At 36.5% G+C, this 27900-nt stretch overlaps 1 protein-coding gene across 1 annotated transcript in view; it reads right to left on the reverse strand.

Annotated features, from left to right (window-relative positions):
* The window catches only part of FAF1 (Fas (TNFRSF6) associated factor 1), a 173310-nt gene that overhangs the window by 36869 nt on the left and 108541 nt on the right, over positions 1 to 27900 (reverse strand). The window contains exons 9-13 of the mRNA XM_009318714.1: positions 24822 to 24917; positions 23003 to 23129; positions 22004 to 22067; positions 20988 to 21069; positions 11623 to 11777 (exon numbers count right to left, since the gene is read on the reverse strand). Coding sequence (XP_009316989.1) covers positions 11623 to 11777; positions 20988 to 21069; positions 22004 to 22067; positions 23003 to 23129; positions 24822 to 24917 — 524 coding nt within the window. The remainder of the gene's footprint in view (positions 1 to 11622; positions 11778 to 20987; positions 21070 to 22003; positions 22068 to 23002; positions 23130 to 24821; positions 24918 to 27900) is intronic.

The raw sequence follows: 27900 nt of genomic DNA on the forward strand, positions 1-27900 counted from the left end.
TTAGTCAACCCATAACTCAGTCTCAAAATATGCTTTTATAGGTACGGATTTTGTACGCAGAGAATTCTGAATGAAGTAGGCATTTCAGTACATTAAAAGTTCTCCCAAATAATTTTTTTCCAGGAGATGAGTTTTTATACATGGAACTTCTGGCTGACTACATAGAACCTAACAGACTATGATACCTCGGGGTCATCTACAATTAAGGCTGGGAACAGGTTTCAGCTGCATGGCTTCAGAAGATGGCATGTTGTGCCAGGCTGTTGTAAGGGTACACATTCTTTCCTGGTTGAGTAACAGCAGAACAGATGCCAGATGCCAGTATCTCCCCATCATGGTGGTGTTTTTTTCTTGGGGCCACTTCTTAAAGCCCCTTGTGCCATCCGCCCTGCTCTTTCAAATCTCCTCCCTTCCTCTGTTGCTGTTGCAATCTGCTCAGCTCGCAGGGAGAGCAGCCAGCTTGCTCACGTACCAGTTACAAGAGCAGCACATGCCAATTCTGACCCGAATGCCACAGATTTGCCACCGCTGCCATCAGGCAGCCTTCATCTTTCTTGGGGAAGAAATGAGAAACAACTCTTCTTCCTAGCACTTCCGACTTTGAATAATGAATGTCCAGATTACAGCATGGGCAGCTGCAACGAGGATGTTCGTGGAGGATGAATGACCAGCTGGTGGTTATCAATGCGTATCTTCAGAGCAGAGTGAATACACACGAGAAACTCTTCTCACTAACATGATCCATGAAAATGGATCCTGCTTTTTGGAACCAAGTAAGACCCCACTTGCCTGTTGAACTAAAATGTAGTAAAGCCAACAAAAATGTGAAGGTGGTCAAATGATGCAACGCTGAATAAAGAAATAGCAGCAGCAATCTCCAACGTCTACACCGTATAACTCCTGTTCAGCAGCGATTACTCTCTCACTCACACACGTGCTCTTCGCAGGTCAGTGGTAAGTGCTCAGCAATTACTCATAACAGGTCTCTTCTTTTCATTTTACTAGATGGGTAGGAATTGAATTTTCATTCATGATCCCTGCTCAGTTTTTCTCGTGCCTTTTAATAGATTTTGCAACTACTTAACTAATTTTGCATTTTTTTTTCCTTTTCTGCCTTTACTGATTCTGTATCTGCAGACCTTTTTACTTTCTTCCACATTCATATCTAGCAAAAAAAAAATCTCCTCTGTGCTAATGTTTACTGTCAGAAGTATGTGAGTAGGACCAAAACAATTTGGTGCAATAACCAGTATCTTACTCTGTTCATCACTAACAAGGGATTTTCTTACTTTCATCTAAACAGAAGTGTGCCAGATCTTTCAGTGGCATCTCCAGAGCTGCCAAGAGAACTGCCTGTGGAGTGCATCAAAGAGCCAGATGTCCCTCCAGGGAGAACTGTTTTCCACAACATGCTGGATTACTGTGATCTCCAACCAAAAGTGGAAACAGAGGAACGCTGCCAGAAAGGGAGGGCAAATGGCACCCTACTAGTCCTTTTATTTTTAAATTACAAAAATATTCAAGGAGGAAGAAGTATGAGAAAGGCAAAAAAGCATTTTATGAAAGAAAAATCCATTAAAAAATAAAATCTCAAAAGTTACATGAATAAAGTTCATCAAGAGAAGTAAAAGTTTTGGCAGACAGCATCGTTTCTTTACTTCTTTCATGACTTGCTAGCAATGAAACCAGCAGTTATTAAAGCTACAGAATAAACATGGATACTGACCACGGCTTGACAAATACAGAAACAAATCCTAAAAAAAATTACAAACTTATCTTTAATTTTTTAAATGTAGATTGAACAGGTATTAATTCTTAGACATAGTTCACTCCTTAGTTAAAAGCAGCACACAGGAAAAATTATTCTGGTGAAATGAAGATGTTAATTTGGGTGGTTGCTGATCACTGCACAGCAGTTATCCCTCCACGTGCACTCTGAGATAACCTGTGCAAAGAGTTATGTTTGCAGCACACTAGTTTCCCAGAGAAGCATGTTATCATTCCCTACCAGATAATATGTGACATATTATATTAAAATACACTCCTAGCATAACTTTTTTGTAGTTTTATCATAAAATGTAATTTTACTTTAAAAAAGCTCCTAGAAGGCAATTATGAAAAAACAGCAGCTTTAAAAATCTACTGAAAAAAGTTTAAAATATTACTGAGTCTCAAAACCAAAGGGAATACTTATTACAACTTCAGTTTGTGGTCTACCATAGGTCCTGATCTCAGATATGCTATGTAGAACTTTGTAAATGCTGGGGTTTAGCAAGAATATGTTTTCGTGAGAACGTGCAGCTTTTAATTTTTAACAACAAAATTGGCCACCTCTGGCTGAAGTGCTGATCATCAAAAGCGTTGATCTCGGAGCTCGATATTTTTTGATCTCTGGAAAGCTTTTGATCTATACGATACCTATTTACACCACAAAATATGTATTGCCTTTGGAGGGGGGGAGCCCAAAGGAGAAAGCCAACCCCTAGGTGGGAGATGGCAGCTGTTCCCAATGGGAGGTGTTTCATCATTACAATGACTGCTATTATCTCATTGTTTCTTTATGTATCTCCTGCTCATGTATTATGTTGTTCCACATTTTTGTTATTCATATGGACAGGATCTACTGCAGCCAAGTTTGGATCCGTGATTATGCAAGATCCCTCCTTACCACACCATGAATATGAACAAACAAACAAAAAAGCTACGATGCTAAATACTTTAGAAAAACATAAATATTCCTTTAATGTTTCAATTTAAACAATTTAGTAAGCTAAGAGCATCTCTGGTGTCCAGTCCCTAAAGGGGGCACAAGGCAGAGGCATTTGTTGGTTCCCAAACTGTCATGCTGTATTTTCCAATGTGAACTGGTTCAAAGTGATTCCTACTCTTACCTAGTAGAGGAAGAATTTACAAAGAATTGAAGAACTGAAGAAGAATTAAAGGAAGAACTTAGCAAAGAACTAATGATTCCGAGCCGTAAGAGTCCTCTGCATTTCCATTAAAATCAGTGCAACGCAGCACTGCTGCCTGCTGCCTTCCTTTGGCCTTGATCCAGCAGAAGGACCCTAAAAGAGCAGAGGAATTCAGTCTCCTTTCTCTTTCCACTCATAAAAGTGGCAACTGGCACAGCTTTGAAAGACATGGACACCACCTACCAGTCATTACCAAAACAAAGTATTAATTACTCAATGCCTGCCCTCCACTGTAGTATCAATTTTCAGTTACCTACTGGAATCAAACTGATGATACAGTTTGATAGGATGAATAGCTCTGCATACCTCCCAAAATTAATCTATCTTCTCAAGACATTATGAATAAAATAAAAATGTTAAGCAGTCACGGCATAGTATAGTTGCAGAAAGAGTAACTAAACCTAAAATGCTAATTCTAGCTCTTTTTTGTTAATCAGGTAAACCTGCAGAAGGAAACTAATGCAGAGCAAGCTGCATATGGTGCATTGTAGTGTACTCCTGGAATGTGCAAAGAGGGACAACCGATGCTACATTTTGGATGTTTTTTGTATGTTCAAACAAAAATTGAAAGCTCTCCTTTGCTTTTGCTTTTCTTAAACTCTCCCCAGCACCTTAAGGTTAATTAGTAATTGTATTAGCAAATCTGTCTAGTGCATTAAAGGGCAAATTCTCTTCCATACAGAGGGAACTCTGCTCTCAAATGTATGGATAAAAAAATGTATTAAAATAAATATAAAAAACTGCATAGGAATTTAGATCAATTTTTCCTTATTTCTGTACCAACATAAATAACAGAGATCTGGTTATTTGTTACAGTCTTACTCATATAAATATTTCTGTAGTTACTTTTAATTTTTACATACTGGTGGGAAAACTTCGGAAAAGTTCTTCCTAAAATGACGCCCTTTGACACGTGGTGCCCACTATGCTTCTTGCAAAGGACTTTTTAACAGAAAGACTGCACTGTAGATGCTTTTTGCTATATCATCTCAGCCTGAAGTCCTGCTCATAAAGCAGCAGCAGGACAAAATCTGATAACCTCTTCTAAAATATCTAATCCATTTCAGTCTGAACTGGTGTTCAGTCCAAAAGTGGGATGGTTTTGGGCCAAAAAAGTGTGATTTATTTATGGCCAGATACTTCCCAAGGCCAACCTTACTTTGAGAAACTTTCGAACTTCAGAAATGGCTGTGAAAAAAATTTAACTTCTTTCTTGAGCATGAAGAAAACAATGATGAATATTAAATATGCAATATTTCTGATTATTTTAATAATAATTATATACTGTGCAAAGTCAACATAAGACTCATTAAAATGTTAATGTAAAAATAACATTTTTCTATTAGGTATTTACATTTTTTAAAAAAGTAAAAGCTGAGGTCATGAAATGGTATCCATAGTCTCCATAATACAGACTTATTGTCTTACCCACACTGGTAGGGTCATAACTGTTGACTCAAACACAAGGGGGAACGAGCAACAGATACAAGGCATGGTTTAAAGATGTACAAAGCAGCCTGAATCTGATGATGTGGATATCCTCTTTAGTATCCACACGCTAAATATCCAGGGATATTTATATATCATGTAATATATATATCCATATATATATCCATATATCATGTAAAAAGCACGATTTTATCTACTTTATCTTTTTGTGAGAGTAAAGCCTAGATGAGTGGGTTATCTATCTCTTCATAAAACATGGAAGATCTTATTTCATCCTGCAAGGTTCAAACAGATTAGGTAAATACTGTATAACCCCGTTTAGTCTAAAACACATCCCTCTAGAAACTCATTAATTCATCTTTCAGATACCACTGGACACCAGACAGAATCATTGGTAAAAGTATAAACAAAATATACCTGGATCCCTTGCTAAAATGCTGTACTAAAAACGGAAAACACAAGATGTGCTTGCATATCAGTGGTAGCTTTGATTATTGCCTATCATATTAGAAAGGCATGTAATATATGATTTGCTAAGGAATATCCAAGGCTTGCTACAGGTGGATTTAATAATAACCTAGATAAGAACAGAGAGTATGTTTAGTTACTTTACAGATGTTAGTAAAGTGGGAGAAGCTACAAGCACATTGGAAGTCAGTAAAAGAATTCAGATTAATCTTCACAAATCAGAGAAATGTCCTGACAAGTAAAATGCAATTCAACAAGGTCAATGGAAGTCTCCGAGTAGGAGGAACAATTGCACAAATACAGAATAAGAATCAAGCAGTAAGGGAAGAAGAAAAGTCATGATGTGAAGAAGACAAGCATCGTATTGGGGTGAGTAAACAGAAGCATGGTTTGTACAACACGAAGTAATCCTCTTTCTGTATTTAGCACTGAGAAGGCAGTTTTAGGCACAGTGCATCAGTAAAGGTGTGGACCAATTACAGAAGCACCACATGAGGGTTGCAATAACGAATATCTACAAAAGGACAAGCTACAAGGAAAGGCTGAAGGAATCATGGTTGCTTAATCTAAGAAAATAGCAAGAAAAAATAGCACCATTTAAGTCAAAAGAACACAACAGCAGGAAGGAAGACAATACCTTATTGTCTACTGAGTGGATCAAGATATAATTGTCATTGATTGCTGCAAGAGAAACTTCAGTTAAATATTAGTGTGAACTGCCTAAAGGCAGTGAAAGTCAAGTACTGGAACTGATTATGGAGAAATGCTGAGAAACCTCCTTCACACCAAAGATTAGATCAGAGAACCATCGGTCAGGAATGATGCAGGTGCAGTTGAACCTTCTGGCCAAGCATGGATTGAACACTGTTATTTGCAGCCCTCTGAGACCCACAGTCAGTCAGAATGGTGACAAAAAGGAGAGCAGAGAGGTCGAAGCAGAGTCATCCTAACCTAAAGGAAGAGGATGGGCACCTGCACTTCTGCAGAGAGCTTTGTCCCAATCGGGCACCCAGCAATACCAAAGAGATTAATTCATGCCTTTCAGCTGCATTTTGGTACAAACAATTCTGACTCTGCCAGCTCAGTGACTTCTTCTGAATCACAGAATCATAGAATCATAGAATCATTAAGGTTGGAAGAGACCTCCAAGATCATCGAGTCCAACCGTCAACCCAACACCACCATGCCTACTAAACCATGTCCCTAAGCGCCTCATCTACCCGTCTTTTAAATACTTCCAGGGATGGTGACAAGGTTGACTTCGATGCATAGATGCACCTGAATTTCTCTACAGCTTAAATTCCATCTGGCATTAGACTTCACTGGTACAGTTGTGGACGCCTGTATTTAGATGGACCTGTGAATGACTTCTTTCTCCTTCCTCAAAGCAGCCCAACAAGACTGTCTTGACTACCTGTTCTTCTGCCTTCACCTCTTTTGCACAGGACACTAGAGAGTTTTATTCTTTCACCTTTTCTGTTCAACAAGCTTAATAAACTACGCTGTAGTTTGAGTACAGTGGGATAGAACTTGCTTTAGGATTTGGTTTTACAGCGGGGACTTAAAATATATGCTTACAAATGTATCAGTTTAGTTAATTCCTGTGGTTTTAATAATTTTTTTTTCAGATTACCTTAAAGTATTGCTATAGGCATATAAAAATGATGCACTGAAAACCTTAATCACATCAGAGAGACTACTTTCTATTTATAGTTGAATATTACGGAGACATCCATGTCTTCTAATCACAATCAGATTAAAATGCATTCCCTGCTGGTTTTTAGTTTTCCAAATTTGGACATTTTTAGACTACTAACATGAAATTACCTTGAAGTATATAAATATTTAAGCAGGGATAGTTTACCTTTTCTGGTGCGTGTATAATAAACAGTTTAACCATCATCTATATACAGGCTGTTTTGTTCTCCATCTAAAGAGACAATCACCTTTTATCCTTTTCCTTTTTTCTTCATTTCAGTGCTATTAGGGAACTATTCACAAGTGCAACCCTGAACAATACTATGCAGTAATTATGACTAGATGACAAAGAGATGTGAACAATTACTGAGCCCATTTTGAAACCCTACACTAATAAAGTCATTAGATGCTGCCCTTGCCATGAGCCTTCTAAAAGCTTCTGAAGTTACAAGAACACACGGCATTGTTCGTTAGGACAATCGCTGCTGGCAGAATGCAAACCTTGAGTTAAACCATGCTGCAAATTGATCTTGACATTCTGTTAAGACCGCCGCTAAAATCAAAAGCAAAGGAGAAAAGGAGAAAATGAGCGGGTGGGATGTAATCATGGAACAGAAGGGTTCCCTCCTCACCTTCTTTCCTCTTCCTCCTCAAAACAAACCATACAGAAAATGACAAACTCGCTTGGCGTTTGAGAACCTTTATTTTTAAAACATGAATTAGACTTTTGACCTGTTTTTATTGACTGGCACTGTATTGCTATTAAAGTAAATTAAATAAAATATTGCAAAATAAAATAGAAGAGGTTTTCACACTGTTCTGTGAAACCTGTTAAGGATTTAGTGCCTAAAGAACACGTCCAACAGTTTTGCAAGCAACATATACAGAATCTATGGTCACTCCTGAAGAAGCGGTGAGAAATCAACTCACTGAGTCCAGCTCTCACAGACCCCACACCCTGCAATATATTTGCTGAAGGATCAAATAGGATTGGGGACGTGGAGTAAAATGGTCAACTGGTCTTCATCCAGGCATGCATCATTCAGTAGGTTAGTATTAAGGGTCAGCAACTGTGAATATGGCTAATTACTTGATGACAGAAATTGCAGGTGAAGACAACCTGCTGCTGAGAAGCGCTTTAGTCAATTAACTCTTTCCTAAGCTTAAGCAAAGTGAAAAACTATCATTTGAACATTAAAACTAACAAGTACCTGTCATCAGAGCTGAGAAAAGTTGGCAACACCTTGAAATACAGTGCCGAAGGGCAACTATATCAACAGCTAAAAAGCTGCTACAGACATTTGAGTCACTGTTTTATGGTTTTGGCATTGCTTTGCTTGGCAAACATTAGGTACATTTGAAATCTGTTAATATTATGCATAATCTATGTTTGTAAATGCTGTGTGTACACACATAAGGCTATGTGTGCATATGTAGGTATATATGTATGTATATATATTCACTATATATCTGTCCTGGATACAAATATATTATATTAATGTATATTAATGAATTAACAAAAATAATTAGGCATGTGCTTGAATACATATATATACACACATATATATACACACCTCCCATACCACACGCACATAATTATATTAGAATAATGGTATTTAGTCAACTCTTTGAAGTCAGAAAATGCCAGAACTATAGCTGCTCATGTCTGGCTCTCCTGTTCATCTATCCCATAACCTCTCTGGAAACCTGAGGAATCGCTTAGCCCGTATGATGGCCCAACACAACTGGTGAGCTGCTGCAGCTGCATGCTCAGACCAAAAGGTAGGGCCAGAATTGTCCACACCACTGCTGTCAAACACCACTACTACTGCCCTGACACCTCCTGTAAGCGTATGCCTGCTGTTTGGAGTGGCATGGTAGCAAATCTCCATAGCAAGCAATGGAAAGGAAACACTGATTTTTAAGTTCATGATTCACCCCAAATTGAGTGAAATACAACAAGAAAGTAAAAGATATACCTGTAGCTTTGTAGATTTTTTTTCCTCCTTTGACCATGGACAACATAAATTACAAGAATATTCCAAACAGCTGCTCACTAAACTAAAGCCTAAACTATAGGTGATAAAGCTTTCACATAGATTCTTTAACAGTATTATAAAAACACCACATTATTTTCCTAAATGAAGGCTAATTATTTTATCACATTATTTTGTGCCTTTTATTATGATTTCTTTATTCTAGTAATGAAAAGATTCATAATTTGCAGCACTTACCCAAAGCAATTTCTCCCTTTTCTGCAAACCTTATGTCAGAGGCAATTAAAAAGCTGTGGAAGCCGAAACAAAACATCCTCTTAACTGTATTAACTAGAGTTCTCCTTCAGTTTGACAAAGTAACAGTCCTGGGTGGCTGTAGTTAGAAATTTTTAAAAATCTGACTCCCAAAGTCATAATGCTTATGCTCTTGCACTACTGCTAACAGTTACCCTGGTGCTTGCACACAGCGTTTTACTGCTACGCCTACCTACAGAACTCTCTTCACTCTGTTGCAATGGGTGCTGAAGAACAAGATTGAGAGATTCCAGCTGAAAAGTGCTGGTGTACAGTAATGCAGGATTCAAAGCATGTCCCTACATCAGTGTCAGCCAAGAAACATATTAAAAATCAGGAAAAAAAGACAAGATTTTGGAGCTGTTTTTGTTCTACAGTGTTCAGGATGGACCCCCATTTCATTAATGAGAAAAATGGAAACTACTATATTAAGACTGTTTTTGGAACAGAATGACATCCATGGATGTCAGAAAGAGGACAGCAAAAGAACAAGAAAAAAATCAGAATATTCAAGATTTTTTGGCTTATACGAGGAAAGTATTTATATCTGTTTGAATTTATTCATGCCATGCTACAGTACTGAAAACCTGCCTTTTACTACTGACATTGAGGTGTCCCTATTGATGGCTGTAAAGTGGGCCTGATTCCTCTGCCTTCCCACCCTGGCTTTTCCACTAATGCAACTGTAACAGCACAAATAAGTCGCTCTTGGGCTACACCAGCACGCAAAAAGCAGTTCCTTCTGTTGTTGCCGTTGTCTTCTCACCATTCAAATAAAAAGCTATGTGCAACTGTATTCATAGGGATACAGAACAGAATGGGCTCCAAGACCACTGTCGTCGTGTCACATAAAAAAGGGAAGTAATTAAACAGAGGTACTGAGTATTTATTTATGGGAATGCCCACAGTGCATTGGCACTTTCCAAAGGGAGAAGGGAGCATCATGCCCCCTCTGAAGAAATCACAGTCTAAGGAGCAGGATGTGACACTAAACACAACCAAGAAATTATTCTAATTCGAGCCAGCATGCCTTGTTTACCCCTTACTATTTTTTGACCTCACTGTTAATATGACAGTTTCTTTGTTGTTGTTAGTAGAAAGCAAAAAATGAAGGCTTAAAAACCCTATCGTACTGCACAATCGGTGACTAGGTTCATTGAGAATAGCTATAAAGCCTTAAACAAGCCCTTTATTTTGTGTTTTAAGCAGTGTCATAAGGAGTTAATAGGACACAGCTGTACAGGCTCTTTCTAATAAGCAGCTTCTGTCGCTTTGGTCACCACAGGTGTCTCTGTAACCTGCAAACTCCTATTACTAGTGTATCAAAGTTGTGCTACTTAATAGATTTCTTTAGTAAAACACAACAAAGCAATTACATGGCTGTTGATCGTCAGTCATAAAAAAACCCCTCAAACACAGTTTTTCAAAAGAAACTACACTGCAATTTTTTGTCATTGTAAAATAAAAGAAACTAGAGAATTAAATAGAAAAGTGAACAATAGAACAGCAGGTAGTCAACTGAACTTAGCCACTACAGATGGTTTAGAAATAGTGTTTCCTTCTACACCAACTTGTGGGATAAAAGAAAAGGAGGAGGCTCCTTGCTGCCCATGAATGGCAATACCAAAAGACTTAAGCAACTTTCCAGTCTATGTATTTGGTCCCATGAAAGAACCTAGATGTTTCTCTTTCCCCCTCCCTCTTTTTTCTAAAATCTTTTTATCTGTTTTTGCAACTGCTTTTTTTCCATAATCTTTAACTCTTCCCTAGAATAATTTAAACAAGGAACGTAGCTGCTGATCCATCCAAAGACGAAATGCAGAAGGTCGAGTGAGGAATTCCTGTGAAACACAAGTGTCGTTTCAAAAGTGTATTAAAAAAAAAAAGAGATTGTTCTGTTCTCCGTGCCCGCTTTCAGTAAAGAAATATTAACTATAATTTACGTATTTAAGAACAGGAATGCATGAATGCTTTATAAAGATACCAAATTTCTAGCAATCCAAAAGGGAAAGAAACATAAATATGTACTTCTGATTGTTCAATAACCAATGGAATTGTGTAAAAAAAGCGGCAACCTTATCCCAGACTAAATTACTGTTGCATCTTTTGTTCAAAAGTTGGAATAACACTCATTATATTAACATACTCAAGACATTATCCTGACAAGCAGTAGCTTTTATTATATTAAAACCTATCAAAATATCTGAACATTACCAAAGGAGTGTTCTGTAAGAAACTTGTAGTTCAAAAAAGTTCATATGAATTGCAAGCTTCTGGTTTTTTGCATAGGCTGTTTTTAATATAAATTTATCACATGAATGTTATTGTTTTAATAAGATTTTCATTTAACAACAGTAGTTGTTATCCCAGACGTTTCTAATGCAGTTTCACCTACATACATAGAATTCGTGTCACATAATATCATGGCACTGCAATGCAAAACCGTGAAGACACGTTCCTAGAACTATGTTTGCAAACTAAACTAAAAAAAAAAAAAAAAAGTAATTTCTTTAACTATTTTGTCCTACACAGGAATAAGAAGTCACTTTGGAATGAAAACAAGGAGGGTCCAATTCCCAGTGAGCGTCAGCCAGGACAGCTTCATTGATCAACTAAGAACGAGCAAGAAGTTTTTAGTTCAAATAAATATCAAGCAACAAAAGATTTGATACACAGAGATGACACAGAGATAAGGGTCTTCCTTGAGAGAAAAGCTGCTCCACCCACAGTCCAAAGAGTCTTACCTTGCTCTGTTTGCTTCTTTTGTCATGTCCCATGCCCAGGTTATGAAGTTCTGACTCAGATAGGAGACAATAGATTCAGCACAGAGCATTTGTGAGCAGAAGACATTGGTTAGTACACTTTCATCATGGTGGAGGTAGATAGCAAGAAGCTTTCTCTGAAAAGACATGAGAAAAGATCAGTGAAAACTTCCTCAGACTGTTTAGTAATTTGAAATTACTGCTGCAGATATGTGTGTTAGTATGCCCTATGGTGTTTATCGAGGGTGCTGAGTATCTCAACGTGCACACACAGGGAAAAAAAAACCACAGTAGATTTCAGGTCAAATAGTCCATCCCTCCAAATCTGTAAATACTCTCAATGCTTCCTAATATTTTATTTCAGGTACCAAAACACAATATATTATATGCTTAGAGCATGAAAGTAAGAACATTTGAATGAAAACCAAAAACCTTACTAACAGACTTAGCTTAACAAATGAGTGAACTTTTTTGGCTTGCTGCCCAATATAGATAACATTTGGAAAAATTCCCTGAGCAAGGAACACACTTCTTGGTACAACAGCATCTACAATACAAAACAACTATAAACAACGTGAAAAAATGACAGTGTACTGTTATCACCCCATCTGTAGCCAAATAAAGAGGAAAATGAGTAAGTAACAATTCAGCTGCCTACAGTCCCAAAGCCTGCGACGTTACATGCTGGATGTTTTGGCAGCTCTCCGTCCAGCCATATGATGTGGGGAGGCCCACAGGACATCAGCCTCTCACCTGCTTCGTAAGTTGATGATGTGGCCTGCAAAAGGCCGTGTGTCAGCCCAGCTGGCTACATCTCTCGTGGAGCTGAGGAACAAGGTAGCCGCCCCAGCACTGCGAATGTGTAAGACGCAAGGGAAGCGGTATGGGAGACATGGATCAAATCCCACATTGAGTTTGTGAGCGCTGATATATCTCATCGTAGTTACAATGTTAGCGAAGACTAGATGTTGAGGATGGTGTTCGTGACCTCTTGAAACAAAATATTCTGTGCCGTGTTCATCTGAAACCCTATCAAGTAATATTTGAGCTTCACTGCCAGCAGCATAGAGCTGTGCTGTGTCCCCATGACACTCTCAGATCACCTTTTGGAAAGTGAGTCTATGTGTACATAAAGATAGAAAGCAGACTGAGAAAAACATAGGGAAACTATGAGCTAGTTAAGGACCATGATCCTGTATCTGGTATTCAATGAATTATAAATACCATTCAGAAAATTACAACTTTCCATTCCCCCATACCCATATATATTACTTCCTTTATTTTAAAATCCTACTTGAACATATTTGCTGACACAATATGGCAAATGCTATTTTCAGACTTTTATTTAAAGTCATTTCAAATCTCTTCATCAGAAGGAACACTGAACACTAGATATTGGTGTGTATTGATATAGCGAGACATGGGATGCAAATTTGAGACAAGCTATCTTTGTAAAAAACCTGTATGGCTATCACCTCATATGCTGGCTTTGGACAAAACTTAATGACTGTTTATAAAAAGAAGAATACATTTGAACATTAGACTTTGGGAAAGGGATTAGTAATTTGCATTAATGTTTGTCTAATTTAATTTAAATGTTCTTCAGAACCACGTACACATGTGCCAGGAAGGGCCATTAATAAGCCCAACATGCAGAGATCCATATAAGTGCAGCCAACAATGTTGACTGAAACTAAACTTGAAAATCCAGGGCACTAATGCACAATATCAAGCAATAAAACAGCATTTCTGTGGTGATATTTAATTTAAAAAGAAGAAAGAGGCAGGGGAAGATCAGGCACTGTCTGTTTTTGAGGATCAGCCATTCTGCATTTCAAAGCGTCGATCCCTGCAATATCCAGGTTACTGTGCTAGAATCTCGACTATTATATAGCAGTTGTAAGAGAGGGAGGGCAAAGATGTGTTTACTCAGTGATTAGGGCCTTAGAATAAGCCTCTAGCTCCTAGAGAGACAGCTCACCACTTATTCATTTGGACCAATTCACAAAGCCTAGAAAGATTAAACATCCATGCTGAGAAGACAAGCGAATGCAGACGGTGAAAAAGAAATAAAAATTCTTTAAAAACTCTGAGATGACTTCATTATTTTTTCCACAAGGAAACTTTAGGAAAGTGTTTAGTTAGAGAAAAACCCACATTGACCTCTCTCTAAACCCTTAATCTTTCCTTTGTGGTGGCACTGCTTTGTGGTAAGCGGATGGCTTTGCTCTCCTCTTTTCACTAGGAGCGGAGAGAAAAAAAGGCTCTTGAGAAACACTTTTACTTCCAAAGAAACAACCCCATGAAACTGTTAAATATGACATTCCATACAACAGAATGTTTCAAAATATGTACAGTTTTAGGCTTAAAGATTTAGGGACAAATTTTAGTAAACAGAACAGGCGCATACACAATAGATGTTTACACTGAGCTACTTTACAACTGAATGTAATTTTTGTTGCATCAACAAATCTCACCATGCAAAGACTAAACTCCATCACATATAAAAGACTGAACTTGTGTCTGATAATTCATCCAAAATGTTAAGGTCAGGCGTAGGCATACTGCTAGGACAAATGAAAAGAGGTAGCAGGGGGAACTGAAGTGCTGAAACATGATTTTTAAAAGTCTTAGTGGAAGCCAGGGATATTTTTTACTTGGAGAAAATGCATTATTGCAAAAGGCTCATGGCTTGGAGTTTGTTGTTGTTGCTGTTGTTGTGTGGTTTTGGTGAGTTTTTGGTTTTTGTTGTGGTTTTTTTTTTACTAACCCATGGTAGTATATATTTATAAGCAGGTTTTTGTTGTTTTCATTTCAAGCCTTTGAAAAAATCGGAGTAAATTCTAGGATTCTGTGATGACTAATACTGGGAATTTTTTAGTCAATACTAATAAAATAGGCTTACTAAACTGTTGAACAATCTTGACTTCCATAAAAGAAGACTACTAATGGAGCACTAGTCTGTTCTGTGTTGGATTTCTCAAAAATATTATGACTCGGGGGTTATATACTTAGCATAAAATTTTAACCAAGAAAAAAAATCTGATGGGGAAGAACTTTTACTAGTCGCTATGAAGGTATGGGATACTGAAAAGGTTCTAAGTACTGAATAGCTGATGGACTTCCAAAGGCCTTAGGACTTCAGGAACTTAAGCCATCAAGAGATGTATTTTTCAGAGTATGTGGATGTTGAAGACCAGGCAGTCATACACTGGAATTTTCAGAAGGGGCCTGGATTTACAAACATACTCGGGAGTGTAACTCTCATCCATGTCAATAAGTCTTAAGGTCCTAAAAGCTTGAACTCTAAGCTCCAGGTTTCATTTTATTTCAGAGGAAAAAGAGCCATGAGAAAGAGGTGCTAACTGTTTTCAGCATCTTGGCTATCTAAATACCTAAAAAATCCAGACCTCAAGCATCTTTTTCTGCAACCTCTGTTGCATTCAGACTGCACGAGACTCAGTCAGCTGTGCCTCTGCTGTCTTGCCTCACACCCACCACTATGTATTTGCAGTGAAGTGCTGCAGCCCTCTCCTGCCTGATTTTGATCTGTTGATGGAATATGCCTGGCACGTGGCATCCTGGAAGGAAACGTGGGCTGTAGATGGACGCTGTACTGCAGCAGGGCAGCCCCCTGGGAGGCACAGTCCTCCCAGCTGTAGCCTTGCACTGTGAAACCTCTCTGCCACATCATCCAAAGCACAGCAGCCTCCTGCCACATAAACTGATGCACCTGACCAAGAGACCTAACATGCATGTACAATCCCACACGAGACAAACACATTAAAGATTTGTCCTATGTACCAAAACGGCTATGCCATCCACTTGGCCATTTTTGCATTTTGGAACTTCAGAAAAGTTAACGTACTTTGTACAGAATTAGAAGAAATGAAGGAAAAGTTGGCACTGAGGCAGAAAGAAACACAGATCTTCATGAGGTTAAGAGACTAAATTGATAATCACTGAGTAATGGGATATCCAAGCTTCTCAGCCAGTTCCTAATAACATGAATAACTTGGATACCTCAGAAGAATATGAACTAGAATGAGAATAGCCATACAGTCATAAGGGTCAGCAAAAACACAGACCTGAATGGTTATTTTTGAATCTCAGGTTCACAAGTTCAAGTAATAATTGAGACAAAAATGTTCACTATGTAACATCTGCTAGAGGCATGAATGTTCTTTCAAGCTGATAGACTAACGAATCAAGATCTTCATTTTTTTCTCCAGGTTTTATGTAGTGAGAGCTAATTTAAATGAACAAAGGGACACATTTGTACATCTTTAAGCCTTTGAAGTGTACAATTTGATCCACCTCTCTAAGGTGATCTTGGAGATCATATGACCAGCCTTCTTGGACACAGCTACTCTATCATGCACAATCTTTTTTCCCTAAGCAGAATGCAACCTTCTCTAATCCCAAGGCGATCTGAACTAAGCTGTACCCCACAGGTCCCTAAAGTGAGAGTGAGATGATTCCTGTAATTTTCTGATCTGGTCTTTTGTATTATACATGGCATAAGACATCCCTAAACTAATTCCTAATTTAATCTTTCAGTAATATTATCTTTCAGTAAAACATCTAGTCTCAAAAAACCATCAGTGATGGAGAATCCATATGAACCACGGTAAGCTGTTCAAACAGCTAACCACTCTCCCAGGTAAAGCTGTGTTTTATTTTAAGCTTGATTTAGTCTACTTTCATCTTCTAAATATCTGATCATATTATACTGTTGTATCTCTGTTTCAATCAATTGAACTTGTAGCGATATCTTACATAATGCAAAGAATATCCAATAATTAAAACCAAACTCAGCTAAGATCTACAAATCATAGACTTTGAAAGAGGAGGAAATGTAGTGTGGCATACAATTTCAATAAACCTTCATTATTTAATATTAAGTACAGAGAACGCTGAAGAGATACCCACACCCAAGGACTAATCTTTCAGATATGAAAGATGAAGCAGAATAAAGGGCGTGTAAGCACACAGTGAAACTACTAAGCTGGTATGTTGTAGCAAAAATTTCTAAACAATAATTATCCACAAGTTCAGAATTAATTTAAGAATGAAAGGACAGAACTGCTAACACACACATCAGGCAAGACTGGAAAGAAAATGTAGGTGACTTACATGGGACTTAACTGGAATTTATGTATGACATCTACCATAGTGTAGCTGCTTTACTTTTCCTGGGAACCTAGAGTTATACTTCTATACCTGTCCTCCACAGTTTCAGCCAGACCACGTAGATTAGCGTTCAGGTTATTTATGCTTAATTAGAATCTGTAAAGTAGTAATTTCTCCATCTAGGACCCTCAGACAGCTCAACTACAGATGCATTTTCAAAGCACACCTAGGATACACAATATGATCAAACCCCTTATAAAATATAGGGGTAGCAATTGGACTTGATTTGAAATGTGCCTGGAATCAAACTAAAAGGTGGTGGTGAAGCTGTACCTGTACTCTTTGACATCACTCCGCAGTATTTAGGGAATAAACGGGGAAAAAAAGATGACAAAGACTAACCCAAAAAGCCATCCTGCAATTGGGATTCAGAACAACCCCTCTCCTCTACTCAAGGTAACATCTAAAAGACAGATTTCAAATTTCTCTTCTGAGACAAGAAGACTGGAGAGTAGTCAATGCTGTTTCTATAATGTGCTCTAACAGAAATCAGAATAATTATCTCTGTGAATCTTTTTTTCTGTATTAAGTTCAGCACGAACTTAATTAGCTGAAATAATAACAAGGGACAGTTTTCTGAGTTACACAGATAAAAATGATACTCCAGAAAGCCCTGTATGAAGGAATATTCTGCTACCACCAGGAAAAAAAAAGCTTTTATTTGAACATGCCAAATCATAGAAGGAGCATACTTTCTTCTAGGTATTCAGGAAATAAAGTACCCATATGTGAGAGGGATGGTGCTGCCACTAAATTGAACCTAAAAGACAGAATTCAAGGAGAAGAAAAACATGGTTCATTTTCAGTATGCAGGAATATATATTGAGGTGACAATACCAATCTGTGCTAAGAGAGATGTTTCACATATTTATTAAAAGTCAGTGGACAGAAAGGTTGAGAGAGGAGCAGGAGGTGATCTGACAGAGGTATATAAAGATAAGAGCTCCTCAAAAAGGTAAAGCAGATGTCTTTATTCTTTCTTATAATAAAACAGTAGCAACCACCTATAAAAATGAAAAGGCAAACAAGCTCCAATAAAAGAAAATAGTATTATTCAAGTAAATAGCTCTGTGAGATTCAATATAGCGCTTAAGATCCTGTATTAATAACAATACCGCCTTAAGTTAGGATAAAGCCCCTGATGTTTCAGAACACAAGGCACCCACAAACTGCTTCCAGTTGCGAAGAAACACCTTGTTTAAAACTGTCCATTATAAGATTTCTTCTATGGTATCAGGTCTAGCTAATTCTATGATAGTGTAGCTACTTAAGCAAGAGTAAGCTTGTTCTTCATAAACTAATGTAACAGAGAACTGCTTCTTTCCAATTGGCACAATAAGTAGAGGAAGACTTTCACAAAAAAACAACTTATTTGTTAATTTAATAAACTTCTGTCTCTCTCTCTTTTCCTGACCCAATTAAAAAAAAATAAAAGAAAAATTTTCTTGTGTTATGTATACAATAAGACTTGGAAATGAACACACAATGCCCTTAACCATCAGGCTGCAGGAGGTAACTGGGGATTTCATTGTCAAGGACACTGGTTGTTAAAAGCAAAGCCCTGTATCTTGGCTATTGTATTTTTGTGCTAAAAAGATATACAGGTTTTAAAGCAGAGCTACATTTGACCTCATTCCATCTGTCCTACCTAAAACTGGCACTATCATGGTAGCAGTTGCTCTAAAGGAAAAAAGATGCCCATCGTGTATGTTTATCTTAACTATCTAAAGACTCAAAATGAAAAGCAACAATAATAAAAGCTAAACAAAACATAGGTAACAGACAAACATCTAAACTTTTTTTACAAGGTATTTCTTTTTCAAGTAACATTTTCGTAAACAACTATGAATTACCATCCTTTCCAACACATGAAAAGACATTAAGATTTAATAGAACATCTATTTTCTTAAAAAGAATTTTAACCCATAATCTGTGTTTAAAACACATGTTCTGACATAAGTTAATTTTCTTAAAATAACCCAAATTAAAATATTTCTGCAATTTCATATATAATGGGATTTTTTTTGAGGGAAAAAGTATCCATGATATAGATTAAAAACACCACTAATGGCTGACTCACTAAACCTGAACTGTAGACTACAACTTCTGCTCTGGACAGCATGGAGGATTTGTCAAGAAAAGGCTAAGATCTCTGAGCACTCAAGCTGCCAAGTGCTCTCAAATTAAATCAGGTTGAAGCGGTTTTCATTAAGATGGATTGAGTGTGGCATCGTGAGAAACACTCTATCAAATGTAGTGTTTTACTTAGTGATTAAGTATATACCAGTTGATGAAGCTACCCAAATCCTTCGTAATCCCACCACTCCAATAAACATTTAATGAGTATATAAGTTCAAAAAGCCTAGCAGAGGATTTAAACCTTCAATCTTGTTTTTATTTACTCTTGGAACTCAATTTCTCACTTCAAGTGAAGAATGCTGGTGCCTGAAGCTCATCTGTTCCCCTGGTAAAATTAAGTGCCCTCCATAGTATAAATTAGAAGACAAGACATACAGGTTGCAATTTCTCCTAAGCTTTTTTCTTATACTGATATACATATTGAATTATTTTATGAAATGCAATTATAAAAATATAAAATAATGCATCCCTTTCCTTAATTATGAATTCCAAGAGGCAGTACTGAAAAAACTTGTTTGTAACGGGAAAAAAGCAGTAAAAATAAATGGTATTTATACATTCTCATACCTTTGTTTAAAGTCAGACTGTTACAAGAAAATAATGTCATTCCACAGGGTAGCTAGGAGGGAGAGCTTTCAAAAATTCAGGCAATATTAAAAAAAAAAAAAGAAAAAAGCCACAAAAGTAATACTTTCCTAATATATAACTTTATCCTGATGAGGATCTGATCTGAATACACTACAAAATATTAGAAACGTAAGGTGACATGAATTTCAGATGTGCTATCTAAGTAGTATAAGAAGTACTTTGAGTATTAAAAAACTAAGTAACTGCACTGCATTAATATAAGATTTATAGGTATAAAAAAAATATTTATGAAAGCTCCTAATGGGCTCTCATCCATTATTATACTGATACACTGTCAACCATTTCTGATGACATGACACAAAGTGAACTTCTTAACTCAAACACTTGTTGAATTAATATGATTTCTTTTAAACATGCATTAAGGTCCACTTTAATGAGTTATTATAAATTAATACTTTGCCACTGAATTATTATGTATCCATTTATGCTCCGAAATCTGCGCAAAGACATGAAAATATTGACTAAACTTAGAGTGTGCGCACAACATGTTAAGTATGTGTTAACTTAAGCTAGATGTGTTAACACCGTAGATTTGTAACACTGCACACTTATCAGAGCAGCCCCTAACATAACATAGCTGTTCCTTCCAATATGAATAACTACAGGAAGCCAAAACATTCTTCATTTTAAAGTTAAATATCTATCAAGACAACAAAAAGTAAATTTAAACAGCATGACTTTCTTGTTTGTGTTTCAGCTTTATCTATGCTTAATTATGCAGGGGTTTGGGTTTCTCCTCACTGAATCAAGTCACCAAAACTTAAATAAACTATCCCCATTCTAATTTTATTAAAATACTGATTTTAAAACTGTGCATGGAATAACAGAAACTTGAGATGTCTGGTTGGATGTACAGAAAAACTAAATAACCAAACCTTAGTACTGGAATTTACTTGGCAGATAAAGGCTGTACAAGAAAAAAAAAGTGCACTGTATTTCAGAGACCTTTCAATTTAAATTTACAATTTCATTAGCCATCCTTCAAAGGAGTTACCAACATGCAACGTTGAACTTGTAAACCACAAGACTCGCAGCCCGTGTTATCTGGTACTAGGACACCATTACTTCAGGAAGAAAGGGGGGGGTGGGGGGTGGGGGGGAAGAAAAAAAAGTAGCTCTGATGACTAAAGGACTCCAATAAAAATACAGCTTGAATGATTAGGAAGCATGAGTTACTCACTGTAATTTCAACAACAACCAAGGTAAGTATTTTAGTCAGTCAACTAAATGAGTATAACTCTTCACAAACAATAAAACCAAGATAACTCCAAAATGTAGTTCACCTTTTTTAAAATAAAGATGAAACAGGTACAGTTATTTCCATTTTTCACCCTATATTAAATAAAGTAGTTTTAATATACACTTACATCTCTAGCTTTCCCATAGAAGGCTTCTTGAAAAGCAGCCTCTAATGATCCAATAAAATAAACAGGATGGCAGTCACCATATCTATTTGAGATAAAATTTCCAATTAATAAAAAAATTATGAAAATAAGTAATGTCAATATTGTACCTCTTCAAATATTCTGTAAATATAATGCATTGGCTAAATCTTTAGAAAGACAAAGTACTACACTTTTAAAGGACAGAAGGGAAATATTTAGAAGCCATCAGTCTCCCAACATCCAAAAGCTCAAAGTAACTAACTACTACCTTACAAATTTTATCATTAAAACTTTGTTTACATATGTAGATACCTTAAGTTCTATATAATTTTTCAGTCATAACTTATTTCCTCTCTTTAGTGTATTCTTAAAGGTTAATTGAAGGCTATTCTTTTATTACATGTTAATGCATCTCATATATATAAAGGAACATTTCATCACAGAAGAGTGAAAACAGAAGGCATATAAACTTCGCATTACTTTGCAGTATATTAGTTTTCAGCTTCTACCTGTTTGATGAAACATGGCAAGTGTTTAACAATGTATGATTTGGTGGTGTAAAGTTAACAAAAAGCAGCATTTCTGTATTTTTTAAAAGTAGAGATTTATCCAACCACTTAATTATTGTGAAAACTCTTATTGCAACTCTGTATATATTTTTCAATATTAATCAGTTTCAGCTTTTCTGTTCCTATATATCATATTAAAATTACTATACATAGTCAGAGTCTTTATCATCCTTCTGGACCTTTACATAATTAAGTAATGATATTAATTAGTGGCAAATTAAATAAGGCAAGAATCTGTCACTCTAACTTGGACTTTTATTTCAGAAACAGTTCTAACAAAGTTAAGCTTAAAATAAATTAGATTAGGATGCCTAAATATGCTATGATCCCACAAGAAAATATGTACATTTGGCTTATTTTTATTTTCATTATTCACTAAATTTTACTTAGTTTGTAACAAGAATTGCACAGTTATTAGGCTAAGCTTACCTTGAAGAAAACTCTGCTGTAAATTGTAATAAGGCATCTCCTTCATTTTCAGCATTTTCTGGCACTTAAAAAAATGAAAAATATAAATGCAACCTTATGGAAACAGATTTTAATATGCAAACTCACTTGCTTCATAGATTTTTTTATGTTGACAGCTTACTAAAGTGGTTACCAAGAGACCATATACATTTCATGAAAGACTATCGACTATGAACCTTTGGAAAGACATGAAATTTCCAGACACTCTCATGAATATATTCAGGCTTTCCAAACAGTAAAATCCTCAGGTCCAGTGTAATGTGATATATCACTTGTTCAGAGTTAACACTCTGGGCTTACTTTAATACATTAAAATGAAAAGACTGGCTTGAAAGGCTTGACCCACTATATTGCTAGTTACTTTTCTTTTTCTTTAAAAAAAAAAACCAAAAAACTTCCTATACATAATGTTAAAAAGTTTTCCATATTATTACATATATTTGCTGTCAAAAAACTTCTAAGGAATAACACTAATGCAAGCTTAAAGTAAATAGAGTCTACAGAATTGCATATAGGAGGTAACTGACTGCTCCTGCTCAATCCTTTTCATAATTCAAGGGCAAATAATCACTGAGAAACTTGTTTAATGTAAATGACTAAAAATATTAATCACAAGATGCTGAGGCTAAAATCTGTAGAATTTTCCAAACAGGGAAGCAGAAATCTACAGGAACATTTGATTAAAGATCATAATTTCTCTGCATTTAAATACTATTCTTCAACTATAAGCTGAAAACATAAAGTTAAAAAACTTCCTTCATGGGGAGACGCTTCCATAGTTTCAATTATGTTTGCAGTATTTTCATTTGACACATCCATCAGACATGACACTCAAACAATTCTAACATTCCTATCAAAAGATACTTTCCTGTTTCTTATTATGCAGACCCATCATACCTCTCTGCCTTCACTACCGCTGTACAGTCACCAGTTAATTGTAAATTAACTGTCAAATCTTACTCATTGGTGACTTCCTCAAGGCAGATGATGCTACTCCAAACATATCTCCATCATCAACTCCAAACTCTGTAGCATCTTCAAAGTCATCTCCATCACTGTCACTAACCATATGAACATCAGTGCATTGCTATATAAAAACAAAAACCGAAATCCACCATAAGCCTCTATTACAGACATCATCTTCTGTGAAATACAAAATACACACACACTGAAAAATACTTACGCATTTCTATAAAACCACTTGATATACTGCATTTTATACAACATTATCAGATTGCTTTTTATAAATAAGATCTAATTTTTACCAGAAGTCTGGCTGGCAGAGCAATATTATGTGACAAAATGCATTATTAAATAACTAAGGAACTGGCTCTGTATATACATAGTTGAGCAAATTTTATCCAAAGTTAATGCTATTTTCCATCTAATGGTACTACAGCTGGTTTAACTGCATAAGAAAGAGTGAGAAAAGCCACACAATCTATCAACAATTTTAGACATCCAGATACAATCTACTTTAGCAATACTTGCATGGTGGGGGACAGTCCTTTGAAAGGCACCTGTCTATTGCATTGCAATCTCTGACATACAAATTTAGCATCCATAGTCCTAATTTGGCACACCAGCCTTCTGCATGTTGAATGACAGGCTGATTTATTTGGCATACCAATATAAAGGAGAAAAATCAACATTTTTGTGCAAGGAGCTAAGGTCCCATCTGTGCCTCCAACTCCCACCGTCAGATCTTTTGGGTTTCATGTCCTCTGAAACATAAAACAGCTCAGAAAACCTCATTTATAACTATACAATGTTAACTTGCCTCTAAACTGACTTCTTTTCACGAACAACTATTCCAGCTCCACTTGACCTAGGAGTTACGGTGATAGTACACTACAGAAAATTTACAGGAATCTCTGAAGGCGCAACAAAGCGTATTATGGAACGTGAGATTTCAGGTCTAGCATGCAAGTGACCACGAGAGGAGCAAAGAGCTCCAAACATGCTGGATCTCTCCCTACAACAGCTACACATGAAGAACTTCAAATAAAGAACGTTTTCTGAATGAACGAGTCCACAAGAAAATTCTACAAGGTGGACAAACTCAGATAATTTTGAAAGAATGAAGTAAAGAAGCAAAGATACAGTTATGCTGGCAGATCCCAGGAGAAAACAATAACCATCTATTTAACCTGCTAAGTTGTTGAGGTATAGCTCATTGTCTCATCATCCTCTAACTTTTAACAACTATCCAACAGCATATATCCAGACTTGCATCCTGACTGTACCTCACAGCTATGTCTTGCCAACTCAACTGAGCTGAACAGATTGAAAGATATCCTTTTTGTGCAGCAAGATAAACCTTATGCTCTGAAGTTCTCTAAATACAATGGTAAGAAAAATGTGTGGAAAATGGGAAACTGCTTATATTAAATTCATTTTGAGGAAGGACAAAGGCATTGGAAATTTTAACCCAAACTATTAATAGTTAGAAACAACAAAATGAGAGTTTGTACAGTCTGCAAACATCTTTCTGCTAATCCTAAAAATATGTGTTTCAGCCTTCTATTTAATTTGGAGTCGTTTTCAACGCTTAGTAACTTGTGGCTTGCTTACTTTGTTTTTCTTCTTTTTCTTCAATGACTCATTTACCCAGTTCCTTACTTTGTCACAATTACACGTTACAGGAATTGTAAACTGATTCTTTTAAGATGCAATTCTACTGACGTGTTTCACAATAGAAGGGACAGTGACCATGGCAAAATAAGCTTTCCCTGCTTCTTCCTAGAGTATTCTTGTTAAATAAAGATGATATTCTTACCTCCTCTGACTGTTCCCTCGTTTGTACGGGTGAAGATCTTCTTCCAACTGTAAGTCGATGGCAAGGAAAAGTCAGTCCCGATACAGCTAGAGTCATCTACAAACAAAGCAACAATTGTTTATTAAAGCCATAATCTCAATTGAGGATAGGGTTTTTTTAAGGGTGCTTTGACATTCAAACTGAAGACTGCACTGCAGAAGACCAAATTAATTATACAAACATAAAGAAAGAAGCCTGGAAAACTAAAATGACTCCTTATGTAAAAATATTCAAAGAAACAACAATGGAGTTTTACAGGTATGTATGCACAGAGTATCAAAAAACTAAATGGAATTGCAAACTCAAAACTGTCTTGAATTGTTATTATCTCCTAAATAGGTACTGAAGTTTAAACCATTATTTGTACAGAACTTTTACATTGGTATATCTTGATGAAGTAAATGTAAGTTTTTCCTTCCTAATCCATAAGCAAATGTCAAAGTGAAGATGACAGGTATTGATACAACTAATGAAAACCAGTTAAGTCATCTTGAAAAAAAAAAAAATTATCTTGAAAGGACAGTTTATAGCCAGATGTAAAAGACACAATCACAGTGGCTACTTAAAAAACACATTTCATCTCCATCTTGGTCATTATTAATGTCAAAGGCACATGCCATGTTTCTCACATGAACAAGGACATACACAAACCCAGCAATGCCGGTGAAATTGCAGTCAGCAAAGACAGGATAGATGTCCATTAACCACTGCCAACAGAAACAGCACTTTTGCCTGTTGCTGTATGCCTAAATCTCAACTTTTTAAAACTAACAAGACAGCAAATGGAAAAAAGCTAGCGTCATTTGAAAGACAAAATTATTAGATGCCTGCAAACACACAATAATATTTGAAGATCTGAGCCTACATTGCATTGAAAAAACGTACTAATCAATACAACTAAAAATGAGAATTGTCCACTCTTCTATGATCAGAACCGTCTGTGCCATCCTGGCATTTCAAGCACCCTTCACACACTTCTTTATACAACGTAAGCGTACACCCAGCCTACTGCCCTCTTCTAGAAAGCACATCAGTCCTGGTCAAGTGAGGTTCATGACCACAAGTAGAATCTTCAGAAGCACCTAAGCCCTATCTTGATAACATGTGGGCTAAATTTACAATGTGAATAGCTCTTAAAAAAGATTCAATTGGGCAATGACAAAATATTTGATTCTGTACAATTCTTAGTGACATTGAGAAAGAGAGTTCTGGCAGTATGTTTAAAATATTGTTTCTAATGGTTCCTTCAGAAGAGACAGAGAGAGGGCAGAAAAAGATTTTCTAGATCCTATAAAAATGACTACTATTTTTGCAGGGCACAGAATGAGACACATTATGTGTTTCAGAAATGCAGCATCCTCCTAATTAGACTGTAAAAACATTAAAGTAAAATAAATTTCAATCATCCTTAACAAAACCCCAAGAATAATCATAAGCCTTAAATTTCATTTACTGCCATAAGCACTGAAAATACCCCATTTATTTTTATACATAATTCAGAATGACTTTATCACTTGTCTGCTAGAACTCACAAAGATTTAATTTGCTGCAGGTTGAAGCAGGCTGATTAAGCAGGCTGGTTACCAAATGAACGTTAACCTGTCTGAACTAGCCTACTGTCACATTCTCATAGCAAGGTTAAACAGAAGTTTAGCTGCATAAAAGGCCTAGCTATCATCTTAAAGGAAGTGAGTAATAATACTCTGGAGCAACTGACATATTAAAGATGACATACAGGTCAAGACCAATTACCTATGGAACTCCTGTGACAAAAGCGTAAGAACTGTATTCTCTGTAATAATCCACCAGTTTAATTAGTATTTTTATAAGCTTTTAATAATAAACAAAACTCAACTGTTATAAAACCTGAAACTTTGCCCTGTAGTTACCACAGTATATAAAATACTGGTAAAACTTACACACACGCACACTCGCCACACACAGACTGAAGTTCCCTATCGAACAGCATCAAATACCCTGACAGATGCCTGGAAAGGCTCCTGATATCTTTTACACACACATTAAAGAAAGAGAGGTAAGATCAAGCAAGCAGTTATTGTGCTGCTTCATCACTTGGCCCAACAGCAGCGTGTTGCAGTTCCAATTTGCAACCCTATATTATAGTGTCAAAGTGTCTCTCAAAAACGAGCTAACAGCAGAAGGGGTTCAACATCAGAGCACATTTCAACCTACTCCCCAGACAGCTGCTGGAATGTTGGGGTTTTTGTGCACATTTGTGTGAGAAATCGCCCTCCACTTTGGCTTTTTTTTTTTTTGAGAAGTTTTTTTGCATAGGAAAGGATAGGACAAATAGAAGCTCTGCCTTTCATTTCAAAATAATCTAGCAGCATGAACATTTCTCTAGAATTAAGTTATCTTCATTCTAAGATAAAGGAGAGAGTCCTCTCGAGAGAGAGAGAGACTCTTGCACCAGAAAGTTTAATCTTTATTTTGGAAACCATAAAAACATCAACACTAAGCAAAAGATTACTTTCCAGGCAGCTCAGTCTGGTGCCGTGGACAGCAAACCTCAACTTTTAAAAATATTTTGAATGCAGGCCAATTTACTGATGGGAGCACCCGCTTGAGTGTCTCAGTGGCAAGAACTGTTTAGATGTCAGGCTGCTCTTGGAGAGTTTTTTCTTTCTAAATACTGTATCTGCCTACTCCCAAACAGGGTTGCAGTACATTAGATAGCTGCAACACAGCGATTCATTTATCTTCCCATGGGAATGGACAAAAATCTTTTTACCAACTCCAAAACTGAAAATGCTGGTTGGTAGCCTGAGTACCTGATTACCCATATTCTCAAATCATGAACCCATCCAATGGTGCAAAAACTCAAAAGTCACTAACTTTTCAGAATATTTTCTTTTTCTGCATGAATATCACCATTACGCCAGTACTATAGCTCGAATCAGATGGCTTTCACGTGCACAAGAAGAGACATTGGAAGATGCATATGCAGGACTCTTGGCACTAATAATGAGCTAGATATAGATTATGAAATAAATAATACACCAAAGCAAAAATAAATGTT

The sequence above is a fragment of the Pygoscelis adeliae genome, unplaced genomic scaffold (genome assembly GCF_000699105.1).
Source record: "Pygoscelis adeliae isolate BGI_AS28 unplaced genomic scaffold, ASM69910v1 Scaffold82, whole genome shotgun sequence".
In the NCBI taxonomy this organism is placed as follows: domain Eukaryota; kingdom Metazoa; phylum Chordata; class Aves; order Sphenisciformes; family Spheniscidae; genus Pygoscelis; species Pygoscelis adeliae.